The sequence below is a fragment of the Bactrocera latifrons genome, unplaced genomic scaffold (assembly GCF_001853355.1).
Source record: "Bactrocera latifrons isolate USDA-ARS-PBARC rearing strain unplaced genomic scaffold, ASM185335v1 scaffold_120, whole genome shotgun sequence".
NCBI classification, from domain to species: domain Eukaryota; kingdom Metazoa; phylum Arthropoda; class Insecta; order Diptera; family Tephritidae; genus Bactrocera; species Bactrocera latifrons.
The window spans coordinates 184,660-198,791 of record NW_017534631.1 but is presented as its reverse complement, the minus strand read 5'-3'; the positions used below and the strand labels follow the sequence as shown (position 1 = coordinate 198,791).

Here is a 14,132-nt window from a genome sequence, read left to right as displayed (position 1 = left end):
GTACTTTCCGAAAACCAATGGTTTCGGTTGCGGCTGTACGTAAAGAGTTTGAAATGCCGTCCCACAGTTCCCTTATACCGAGTTGTTGACGAGTGATTTGAACCAATTGTCGAAGCAATTTTGCCACTCTGATTAAAGTATCTCCATAACAGGTATTTTGAACGGATCAACCGCATCTTCAGGTGACGAAAAGCGTTTATTTTTTATGTACTAGAATAAAAAGGTGTCAGTCACTGACAAATCAAAACTTTATTCCAGTTTACTTAACTTGCAATCAAATCATTAAGTGCTCAAAAATGCAGTTGTTTCGGTAAGTGTGTGAGAGCTCGCATTGTCGAGGTGAAGAGTGGTCCGTCTTCGGCGCTTGATTTTCCTAATTTCTTAAAAGACAACTGGCGAACGATGGTTGTGTATCAGTCAAAATTTATTGTTCTAGTGCCCGAACAAACTTTTGTTGATTTTGGCTCATCTTAAAACATCCAAACATTAGACAGTTGTGTACTCGCGGGCTCATACGCGAGTTAATTTTTACATTAAGTAAAAACTTAATTGTTTAATTACTTAATGTAAAAATTATTCAAAATGATCGATAAATTGTGTGAGATCCAACGAGAAAAAAAAGTTTACAATCAAATGTTCATGCGATCCTAGTCCTACTAATGCTCATAGTAGTCCCAATCTCACAATAGGTCACACGAGGATCTAACAATATCGGTTTGCGCACAGTAACAATAGTATCAGGAACAACAACTGATGTTGGACGGCCTTCACGAAATTCGTCTTGAAGTGATATTCGTCTCGATTGATTTCACAATATGAATGATAAACAGTGATTCTTTATGGAGAATTTAATCTACTTCGAAAGTTGTACAGAAGAATCGCGCGAAAATGTTCGCTATTAGATTAGATTTTTTAGGCGAAATGAATATTTAAAGTTACTGTAAACAACGTCAAAAATATGAAACTTTGCGATAAAATTGTGAGTTGGCAGATTGCAACACTTTTTCTTCTTCTTTATTGGCGTAGACACTGCTTAGCCAAGTTTTCAATACTGGAGTTACCAAAACCCAAAATATAAAATACAACCTGCATAGCATGTATAACATATACCCGGCAACAAAGCATATTAAAACGTAATTTGCTCCACAAACCACAAGAAGATGCAGTGTGGTGTCATGTATAATTGTATATAATTAACTATTGTACTTGTTGTATTGAAATTGTTGTTCGGTTAATTGAACCCAATTGAACAATTTATAAATTGATTTCGAAAATTCAAATTTTAACGTACAGATGTTGATTGATTTGTGTACGTGTACGTACATGTGTTTTTATGTGCTACTCATTGACAAGAAAGACATTTTAATATGTTCCCGTGCTCCAGCCAAATATTGGCGTATATAATATATTACGTAACTTTCTATACTAAATTGTGTGGCTGAACATGTCATGCTGAAATTTTGACCCAGTCCGAATGATAATAGCCGGAACCAGACTTAGCAAGCTCTTTGAGCATATTTATTAAAAAAGTATATAATTGGGACGAAAAAATGCCTGATAGCAAAGTAAAAGAAACTAAAATAAAGTAAATAAATATAATTTTTGTTTAATGCTACAATATATAATATGTATAGTATTGGTACAAAGGCAGCACGAGGAATATCATTAATTTGTGGTTCGAAAGGACTGTGCTTCTAATATTGAGTATGAGAACTTTGTGGTGTTGTTGTTGTTTTTTTATTTTTAGAAGAGATCACAAAATCTCTATTGATGCTTGCGTTATCTACACTCTGTCAAGAAAATATCAGGAATTCTTCATTTCCCCCTCTCATCTCCCGCTTATATGGAAGTCAAGTACACCAGTGTGTTTATGTCAGTCGACCTCAGTAGTGTTTATCGAATTTTACAAAATTTTGTAATGCATTTATGTTAAATTTTGGCCAAACACTCAACAAATATCATTGAGCAAGCACCGCATTCACCTGATTTGGCCCCATGTGACTTCTGGCTATTCTTGTAACTCAAAGAACCGCTTCGTAGAAACCGTTTTGAGTTAATTGAAGACATCAAAACTGACTGACTGACATAAAGACACTGGTTGACAGATCGCGCTAATTTTTGGTATCATAATTCAGGACAGTTATACCAACCTGGAAAAAAAAATATACCGGTCTTCCATATAAGCGAGAGATTGAAATGAAGAATTCCCGATACTTCTGGACTGGGTATATTTTAAAGTTAAATAAGCGTATAAGATTTGAAGTGGTGTTGCATTTACGCGGTTATAGCCGATGTTTGACACCAATTAGAGATTTTGTTGGTGTTGATACTGGTTCCAAGTCAACAGTGTCGTGGGAGCCAATTCGAAGATATTTCGTTTTGCCCTCGTTAACTACCAGACCCATTTACTTCGCTGCCTTATTCAGTCTGGAGAGAGCGCGGTAGTTGAGGCCAATGATATCAATATCACCTGTGTACGGCCACCACTGTACAATCTTTCTCTATTCAGCTGATACTGACCTAAAATCTTTCTTGAGTGTGAGCTCACTTTTATAGTTTTAAACAATATCACTAGCACGAAATATGCGACAGCAGGCGAGCAAAGTCGATTAAGCCTTGTCCAACTGCATATATGTATGCGCACCCCCTCAGTTTATGAGATATCGATAGGAAATTTTGCACACGTCCCTTTGTCTCCAAGAAACTGCTTTGTGGGAGTCGCAAATATCGAATTACTATACTATATAGCTACCAAACAAAGCGAACGATCGGAATTAAGTGTTTGTATGGAAAACCTTTTCCATCGACGAGATATCTTCAGGAAATTTGTCATGGATTACTGCCTAAGGCAATAGTACAATCTCCGAAGGAATTGTTCAAATCGAGTCACTTTATGATTTTTCATGTTTTCGAATGTTTTGGAACGGGCTCGGATTTTTGTCCGGCCTAGAATTAATTATTTGCTTTGACATATATTTATCCAACAATTTAGTAAAAATGTGCGAAAAGCCAACACACTTACTTTAAAATGGACCAATAATAACACTTAGTAATCTAACTCTAATACTTTATTTTTTCAAAGTTAAAATATTTTTTTCCAACAATGGAATGTGCGAAAGTGCACGAACCTGAAAATAATATTATCATACAGAAAAACTCACAAGCCAATTCACAACTGAAAAACATTCGACAAACTTAAAATAAATACAATAATACTACTACACGCAATGTTATTTATATTTTCCACACTTTTCTCTGTTTCTGTTGTTTTCCAACCAAACCTTCGAATGTACACGTGTTTTTCGCTCTCGAGATTATTGTAGCATTTATGCTGTAGCTATGCGCGCTTGCCCATGTTGCCACGGTCACGTCGCTAATCCGAATTAATTGACGCTTTTCCCCCACATCGCACGCGAACATGTGACGTCATTAATGTAGAGTATGCTTTGGTGCTTCTACAATTGGATCAAAATAAAGGGCGACACGCCATATGCACACTGCATTTACGATCTTCCTCCAGTCCTGTGTGGAATTGCTAAGCGCCACTAAATTGCCGCACCCACCTTGTAACCGAATATTATCGTTCGTGAATTGCGAAGCGTGTCAGAATTATGACTGCCAGCCAGCGTCCACTTAGCACTATGTTGTGTTGGCGCACAGTTAAATGATTTTTAAATGGCAACAAATTTATTTTACATTAATAATTAAAATGACGCCCAACTTGATATGTAAGGCATTACAGTTTATACCTTTTGAGTACGTTGAGTGGGGACGACCAATGAGGTTCGTAAACGATCACAATCTCTGCTTGGTCTATCTAAACACATCAAACTCATTGATAGTGTGCGTTTTGATAGGTAGTGATTTTTGCAGATATAATGTGTAAAGGCTGATGACAATTCTATGTTCTATCAAACAATGTTGATGTTATGAAATCTATTAAGGGTTACCCCCCATCGAAGACTGTATTCTTAGTTCTTAATATTACTGAATATTACTAGGTGTTTTTACAGGAACTAATCAACCGATTTCAACCAAATTTTGTGCATAATATTACCTCGATATTCTATGTTATATTGGACTGCAACCACGTCAGTTTCCTATATATCTGATTTATTAATTTTCGAGAGCCAATGATGTTATCGAAAAACTTTTGTCTAGAACCTGGCATTCGTTATGTCATCTCACGTCTTACGCCTATATACAGAATATGTGGACCTCAGAGGCTATGACTAAGTCTTACACAATCGGTCAATAGTTGTCATACTTCTGATATACATACATAATGTAAGAATGTTCAAGCTTCCGGTCAAATTTATATCATATATGGTATTGTGGTTGGATTCATAACGTCTGTATCGGTCAAAATCTAAAATATTTTTCTTTATTGCGGTAGACACCGCTTACGCGGTTATAGCCGAGTTTGCAATATCGCGTCAGTCCTTTTCATACAGTTCATCGTTCCCTCGACTGCGGTTTTCGCCATTGCCTATGCGCATAGGACCATAAATCTTCAGCGGAACCTTTCTCTCAAATGCTCGTAACGTTGACTCTTCAGCTTACGTCGTTGAATTTTGAGGCTGACGTTGATGCTGGCTTGGAACCAAGACGAAATTATCTTCGACTTCAAAGTGCTGGCCAAGTCGCGAATGCGTTGACCATTTGTTTGATGACAGGAAATATTTCGTCTTATCGTCATTCATAACCAAAACCATAGGCCTTATTCAGTCTGCAGAAAGCAATACAAACGGCGCGCTTGTTATAACTAATGATATCGATGACATCGGCTTCCGCCAGTAGTTGTACACTCTTGTAGAATATTTTACCTTCTCTATTCAGATCTGCTGCTTTGTCTTACTCCACTAATAGATTGAAGAAATCGCACGATAGGAAGTATCCTTATCTGAAACCTCGCTTAGTATCGAAGAGCTTGGACAGGCCCTTCCCGATCCTGACGGTACTCAGACATAGCGGCATATTAGAGAGCTTCTTTTCGTGCTGTCGAAGACTGCACATGATGAAAATCTGGTCAATTGTAGATTTTCTAGGTCTAAAGGCGCAATTATATGATTCAATAAGTATGTATATGCGATATTAAGGAGACTTACCCCTTGTGGATTGGGAAGAAGCTTCAGCGGAGCCACTCCGACATATTAGGTTTAAGGATTTGCTGAAGTCTAATTACGGCGTCTGTTCACCAGAGGTGCACCTGCAAGCGGACGTCGTTCTTGAAATAATCGGCTGACTATATAGTAAATGTGTCTAAAACTCTATACTACTCGCCTAGCCAGGTTGTGCGCTGGGATTGGCACCCGCCACTGGAAACTACCCCCAATAAAAAAGAAACAACGGTCTATATATGCCAATATGTAAAATATTTCAGCACACTTTAGTAAAACTATAAAATTGGATATTCTATATCTAAATGGCGAATATGTTTGAAATCGGTTCACGAATTACTTCCGCTTCCATATACTAGATATAATGATTTTTGTTAGACTATCAGACTATTTTTCGGTTAGTATGTGGGTTATATTTCAAAAATTTCATGAAAATATGTTATCGAATATATTTGAGTACTACCGGTTTGATCCGGTTTTGATCCTTACAAATTGTGGGGATATGAAAAGTTCAGTGACGCTCTAGCTTATCTCTTCCTTTCTAGCTAATTTGAAAAGTGCTTTTCGTGATCATAAACTCGCGCGATCCTTCATAACTTCATAATTCACTACACAAATTTTGACGAACAGCACTTTTTACTGCATTTGCGAATTTACTCAGATTCACTTAATTCCACTTTCCGACTACTGTTGTGTCTGTAATTATTTGCATTAATAATTTACACTTAATTCGTTTAGTTATATTGCCTAGACAATAATCGCTTACAGCAGTGGTTGAATGTTCGGTATTGCTATAACCTCATATATAATTTAAATCGGTAACAGTTGTTTGGCGGTTAGCCGCAAAGCTTTATATTTTTGTTGTCAATTAACATAATCCGACACAGATAAGTGTTTAAATTATCTCTGTAATATTACGCTAATTAATCTTCATATGAGTGTGTGTAATCTATTTGAAGTACATATGTATATACAGCATGTAATTAATAAGCCCATTACGTCTCAGTTTTGAGTGAAATGTTAATTAACACTAGTGAAAAATTACTTTATAATGAAAAGGTCTGTAGTTTTATGTTGAACAGATATACATTGTGACAAAAAAGTACCCGTAAATTGTCAATAAAACGCAAAATATTTAATTATTCCCAAATCTGCTGAATACGGTGTTTAATCGATGGTATTCATGTCCAAAGAGACCTGCTTACGGTACTCCTTAACGGAGCGAGTCGAACAAGAACGCGTTTCATACGCATAATATCCACCAAAATAATTCTAACGGACTCACGAGAGATGTCGAGCTCTCTGGCCATTTCCCTAATACTTGCCTGAAGATTTTCAGGCACGATGTTCTTCACTTTTCTAACATTTTCATCAGCTGAAAGGGTCGAAGGTGATCCAGAACGACGCATGTCGTCATCGAACCCTCAACCGTTTTTGAAAGCTTTGTACCACTCATAGGCTTGTGTTTTTGATGAAAGTGAATCACCATAAATTCAACATACATTCTCAACAATTCCGCTCACGAAATTTTGTTAGAAATACACAATTTAAGACAAATTCTTTTTTCCATATTTTTATGCATTGTAAAATTCGCAACGCACTACTGAGGTGGACCAATTTAAGCAGCTGCTGTAAACAAACTGGGTGACAGATTTTGCTCATATTTGGCATAGTAATTAAGAACAGTTCTACCAATTTAGCAGAATACATTTTTGTGAAATATCATTTACCCGGGGAATTTAATTACATTTTTGGGGCGGTTTTTTGTCACAAGGTAGACATTCTTATACACGGACGTTAATACAGATCTTTTAACGAGTCCTGGTACTGATAACTAACTACACAGTGCGATGCTTAACCTCCGCTTAACCAACTTCTAGATCGATTTTATTAGCAACTTTCCAAGATTTCACATTGTCTGTTAAAAGCTGATTGTCCTTGTTCGGTTTCAAGAACTTCATAGCGGTTATAATTACTTTATTAGTTATGTAATTACTAAATATCTTAGTAACTATCAACTTCATGAACGAATTCATATCGGCTCTTTGTTGTTATTTCTCCTAYTACATCGCTTGTTTGTTTGTGCTTAATTTCTAACAAATTTTCCAAACTCCTGTCTGCCTCCACCGTATAATTGCCAAAATAGAAGTAGTATTCATTAACTGCGCGTCACCCGCACACATCCACCCACCTGTGGCCCCAGACACAATGCAATGGATTTGATGATTGAACAGCACGCAATGGTTGTTTTTTATACTCTTGCAACTTGCTGCTACAGAGTATAATAGTTTTGTTCAACGAACGGTTGTATATATGACCTAAAACTAATCGAGATAGATATAGGATTATATATATATAAGTATAAATCATCAGGATGCCGAGATGAAGTGACTGCCTGTCTGTCCGTCCGTCGGTACAAGCTGTAACTTGAGTCGAAATTGAGATATCTTGATGAAATAAGTTGTGATTTGTAGATGAGCGCAATCAAAAAAGTGGACATGATATCACTTTTGGTTTCATATACATATTTCCTAAACCGCTTAAGCTAGAACAACCAAATTCGTTCATGACAAATGTTTAAACACTGCTATATTAAAATGGATGATAGCCCGCTTACTCCCTATATAACAGTACTGTTAAACATTTCTAATATCGCAATAAATCACTAACTAAATACGCCAGAGACATTACATTTTATTTCCGAAATGATATGAGAGGGCTTAATGGGAGCCGGTGTGAAAATTGGACGATGTGCATAGTACCATCCACTTTTTGGTGAAATCACATATCTCGAGACCCGACCAACCGATATAAATTTCGTCTAACTCTTTTTTCCAGTGTGCAATTCAAAAAACAATTTATATAACGTGATACAACTTTGAAGTAAAAATTCCCAAAAATGCCACCTTTTCACGAAAAATTGTCCAAATCTAACCAAAGTTGTTCAAGACTCTAGGTACCGAATAGCTGGATCCCAGTATCTATATTTCACTTTTTTACCGAAAATATCGGTCAATGTGTGAAATATACAATTGAAATTCAGAGAGATCCTTCTCTGACGATAGTTACTCTGAGTATCAAAAATGGGTTGAAGCGGGTCAATACTTCCCTGAGCCCCCATATACCTAATATACATTTTTTTGAACTTCCGGTTTCGGGTTCAATGAAAATTACGGAACATATTTTACTCATAACAGTATATCATTAACCCCCATATAACCATTACCAGTATTTTCGAACATCCGGCTGACTTTATTCCATATGGTGATCGTATAGTATGTGAGGTACCTAAATGAAATCCACTGAACATTTTTTAGTATGGCGCATTATAATAGTTATTAGATAAAATTGAGTCGATACTATCTCAACTGCGACATACTTCATATGGTCACCTAAAATTCAAAATAACGTGTTTTCAATTTTCATAAAGTTATAAGTGAAGGAAAAACGATATAACAGAAAGCACTCATATTGGAACAAAACCGTGTGTTATGGTTACAAAATGGTTATATTGGACAGCGGAGTTTAAAAGTTTATGATACATACATATATGTAGTATGATGTAGTGAATCGTAAGCAATAAAAATTCAATTTCGCATTTTTCGATGACTCGATGACGATTCGTTTTTCTAATAAACCTTATGGTGAATATGTCGGACAATGTATTCCGATAATTTGGTTGACGTTTTACACTCTAAAGTATTTCTCTGGCTTTGATTCTTGCAAGTTGCAAGAGTATGAAATGCTCGGTTGCCACCGAACTTAGCTTTTCCTTAGTCCTTTATTTAAACATTTTCCCTTGTAAAACGACAAACTTGTGTCTGAGTTTGAGAGTGTGCATTGTTTGATTATAAACTTGAACTTTTATTTTGCCATTCGTTGTTTATATTTTCCGCGCAGTAAAACTTGATGCTCATTTTGAACGATTAGTCAAGTTTTTATACATACTTTTTGGGAAAAGTTATGTAAATATTTTGAAAAACTGCGAATAAAGAGCCACAGGTGCTGCTAAATTAAGTTCATAAACAACGTTTTTAGCATTATTTTTTTCACCGTTTCAATGAGTTTATATCAATAAACCAATAGAAGCTCGGGTAGTATCTTCTTCTTTATTGGTGTAGACACCGCTTACGCGCTTATAGCCGAAAATCCGCACATACCTATGTGAAAAATATAGTGCAAATTTTAATGTAGCACATTCATATGAGATTAATTACGAAGCCATCTATTCGAAATACCATTAAAGTCATAGCACTTTCTGCTCAAGTATATTAAACAAAAAAAAACAATAAATGCCAGCTTTTTCTTTGTTCTTCTTTACAAATTTTGGAAATTTCTCTAAATCTGTCAAATATGTAGATGTGGTTATATTAGGTTGCCAAAAAAGTCTTGCGGTATTTTCGCTAGTTGGCGCTGAGAGCGCGTAGTTCTAGTTTTATTCGTCGCATCGGGTCATGCAATACCTTTTTGGAAAGCCCATTTCACGCGCTAACAGGTGTTTGATTGATTGTCGTTTCTTTTAAGTCGTTCGTGAGTTATAGCGTCGCAAACATAGAGCAAAATAAAGAGAAAATACAGCATACAGTACTACGACGATAAAAGCAAAAATGCATCTCAAGCCGCCAATAAAATTTGTGCAGTTTATGGACCCGATACAGTTTCCATTTCCACCGCACATAGATGGTTTCAACGTTTTCGTTCTGGTGTAGAGGTGGTCGAAGATGCGACACGCTCCGGAAGGCCTGTCGTCGAAAAATGCGATAAAATCGCTGAATTGGTCGAAAGAGACCGGCATAGTAGCAGCCGTAGTATCGGTCAAGAGCTGGGCATGAGTCATCAAAAAAAAATTTTATAAACAATTGAAAATTCAATAAAAATACCGCAAGACTTTTTTGACAACCTAATATATGAATCTCTAAGTTGTTTGTCTGATTTACGTCGAATTAGGTAGTATTAGGAAAGGTCTAAAAGAATTCTTCAGGATCGTTTTACATATATTTTAGATTAATTCATTATACTTCAAGGAGACCATGCTATAGTGAAATCGAGGTCACAAAAGTTCGAGTATATTGCACCTACTTATTTCTAACGGTGACGGTCTTCACCAAAATTCATGGCAGTTTTGTTCATTAATATGTTGATGACACCTGAAGCTCAAACTGGTTTATATAAAGTTTGTTGACTTAGTCCATACATTCATTTCGGCACGTCCAAAAATTTATTGGTGTAAAAAACTTTCACTATTCTATAAATTTGGGTTTTTGGCTCGGTTGAATTACGAAAGTCAATAGCTGCTCAACCTATCCATTTTTTTTTTTTGCAAATATTTATTTAAGTATTTTTTATTGTCAAGTATTTGACCGTTCTTCTTCTATATAGCGTTTGGTCCTATAACTTAAGACTGATATAAGTTTGTCTCCTACAATTAATTGTTTTTCAGTCTCAAAAGTATGATGTTCTTTATTGGCGTCCCGCTTACGCAGTTATCGCCGGTTTTCGGACGACATGACCTAGCTCGCCTAGCCGCTGTCTCTTAATCGTCATCAAATGGAGGGTCTGTCATCTGATGCTGTTGTGCCCTTTTTATTGGGGGTATTTTTTTTACATGACTGGTCCCAAACCCAGCGCACAACCCTTCGCAGGCTTCATTCGTCTTCTCACTTTAGCACGTTTCTGAATCGTCTCTGCCCACTCCCAAGTAAATGGCGCGCAGAGAACCTTCCTGAGTTGCGTGAACTTCTACACATGGCTCCATCCTCGAATTCATCCTTCAATCAGATGCAAAAAAAGTGGAATCGACTTTAGATATACCACTTTAGATATACTTATGTAATTTCATTAAGTCTGGGTTCCGTCCATACTTTGAACAAATCACCGACAAGCTAGTAGTAACGCGTCCTGGCAAGTTATGGCGATTGATACTTATTCGATTTTTTCCGAAGATAGCTTTTGGTTGCAATCGAAATTCCAATGTCGTGACGAAATTTCCGCTCCCTCACAGTTTCATACTGTATATTTCTATACACCTGCATCTTGAATACAAATTATATGGTGATATAAATCCTTATATGGCCGCAGTGCATCGTTTTTATGACTAGCAAACAATTTGGTGTGCAAACAAGCTGAAGCTCAGCTGCTCCCATTCGGTATTCTTTTATTACACCAATAACACTTTCTTGCCTCTTTTTAGTGTGGGTGTTAAATTGTTGGCAATTCTTCTTTTTTTTTTTTGTTGGCAATTAATTTCATTTTATCAGAGACCCACTAAGTGGACTTAAAAAAATAATTATTTGCTTCTTTTTTAATTACGAAATCACCGTTATCCGCAGTTTTATTAAGAGTGAGTTCAAAAAATGATTGTAAGTTTATTAATTCACTTTTATAAATAAGAAGATATACATTCTTACTATATATGTACATATATTCTATGTATTCTCGCATAAAGAATTAAACACCCAATTTTTTAATTCGATTTTTATGCTTCTAATAAAATGTATATGATTTCATACAATCGTTTTATACTTCAGCAGCCATTATAATTGTTTGATTATAAACTTCACTTTATTCATTTGCATTTTTTACGATGAGATCATTCACAGGCAAATAATTACACTGCGTGACGAATTTAGCCGCTTTATAAAAAACGAAAATTCGATATGGCAATTGTGAAAGGAGAAAAAAGAACTACGCAGTGATGGGCATCACTTGATTCTAAAACATCACAACTTAAATAAATGCCACATATTTTTCAGCAAGCTGACGTATTTCTAACTTTTCTTTATATTGAAACAAATAACTTGAAATTAGTAAGACTTTTTAATTTAAATTTCTCGTGAAAAACCTTTTGGGAAATATTATTATCAAAGAGGGTCGAGAACGCGTTAACGACGAACCACGTCCAGGACGGCCATCAACATCAACTCATATTTATTGTCAAAATGAGTTCTAGATGGCCAATGCGGTCATTTCTACATTGGACATCTCAACTTCTAAAAATTCTATATGCCATCACCAAAAATAGTGTTATGCCGTCCCTAGCTGAGTTTATTCCATACACACATTTTTACACATTTCCTCATAATTCTCTTTTCTGTCCGTCCTTAGCCCTATTTCACTTGCGTGGTAATAACCTTATAGCGTTTTCTTTTCTCACGAAAATGTCGCATTCACGCTGCCCTATGTCCGGGCGTGTTGTTTTCTCAGCATGTTGCATTCTAACCTGAAAAGCATTTAACATTGGTGCCCTTCTTTGATTAAATCAATTTTTTTTAAATCATGTTTTTCTACTAATTATACTGACCTTACCCAATCTTGTAAAAGTATATTTAGGATATTTATTAGTACACCATTCATTCGTAGTTTAATTATAATTTACTGATTATAAAACCTACATACATATGTATATACAATAAGTTATATATTAATCTAGAAATTCGCCCCACTTTTCTCCTCCTTTCAGAACATCGTGTGCACTTTGATGCGGACAATCTGAAGGATGATCTTGAATCGGGTCACAGCGTCACCTACGATCGATGCGATGATGTTATATTCATAAAATTGGGCTTCCTACAAGTAAATCACAGATACAGGGTCGATCTGAAACTACCCGTTTCCTTATTCGATAAGGGCACCACATTTCATCCATCCTTGGAGTCGTCGAATTGCAATCCAAATTGTCGCATATCGACGTTTGCCGGTGTCAATCATCCAGAACAGGATTATTTCGAAATGCAAATTGAATTTTTTGCCTACAAAGAAAATCTGCTACGCGAAATGGTGAGCATCGTCAACGCCAAAGACTCGAAGGAAGTGATTAAGCTAATGATCATAGCGCGTGCGTTGGGTAAAGGCAAAGGTACGCCGCTGCTGCGCAGTGGTATACATTGCTTAGGTGAGGAGGACCCTGAAGAGTCGGAGTCTGACGTGCCACGTTTTGAGAAAGGCGACTAAGGCGTAGGGAGCATGCTGCCAATTAACTCTTTTGGAAATGTATTATACATGAGAAATTCTAAAGTAAACAACTATCTTTGTATATGTATAGCAAACTATATGCACCGTTTAATTAAAATTACGTCGAAAAAAACCTTAAATGCAAATTAAAAATTAAAAGTCATAAATAAACTGAAATGTTATTTGTATAAATATAAATATAAAAATAAAATATATACTTAAGGGTTAAGCATTTATGAAAATGATCGTAGAGGAAAACTTTTTAAATAACGACGCTATTTATCAGCAAATAATTTCATTGAAAAATCTATTTGTAATTAGTCATTAGTGAAAATTATGCCTCGATCAACTTTATACATCACGAAGTGTAATATTATATACATGCATACTTAAATACATACGTATGTATGCATACATACCCACACACCTGCCTRTATAGAAACTTACTTACTTTAAGCCACAGCAAGCGTTTTGTGTGCAAACTGAAAGTATTCATTACTCACTAGAAGAAAAAAGGGTGAAAAATAACGGAAACAAGTCAAACGTCGCAATAAATACCGAAAAACATACTAGTGCTGTATTGTATGAAGGGAGTTGTCTAATTTATTACCATGAAATTTGAGCACGTTCGAAAGTTGTTGTGTAATTCCAGTAAGAACTGTAAAGCTGCATTTTATCCGAACGGAAATTAATTGTATTTGTAAAATAATACTATTTCTTTAATAAAACTTCAAGTAAACATTTTCATTTTGTTTTTATTTTGTATTTGTGCAAAATTATTGTTTTTTATTATTTTATTATTTTTATTATTTCAAAGCGTTCCAACAGATAACAAAATTTAGAAAATATTTAATCGTTTTCCAGGCTGTAATTGATTAGATGGTCGGTACATTTACACTGAAAGAAATTCTGTTATTAGATTAATTTCCTACAAACTATCAGAAAACATACATCAGTCAAAATAAGTTTGCGTACAAAAAAGTTTGGATACAAAGCAAAACATGTTAAATCCCAGAATGTCTTTCAGGTTAAACTGCACTAAAATTAATTAAATCACATTTT

The 14,132-nt window shown here is 35.6% G+C and overlaps 1 protein-coding gene across 1 annotated transcript in view; it reads left to right on the top strand.

The window, feature by feature from the left end:
• Positions 1 to 13,813, top strand: part of LOC108978332 (UPF0687 protein C20orf27 homolog) — a 50,580-nt gene extending 36,767 nt beyond the window's left edge. The window contains exon 2 of the mRNA XM_018948556.1: positions 12,580 to 13,813. Within this exon, the coding sequence (XP_018804101.1) occupies positions 12,580 to 13,070 (491 nt within the window). The 3' untranslated portion in view covers positions 13,071 to 13,813. The remainder of the gene's footprint in view (positions 1 to 12,579) is intronic.
• The last annotated feature ends 319 nt before the right edge of the window (positions 13,814 to 14,132 follow it).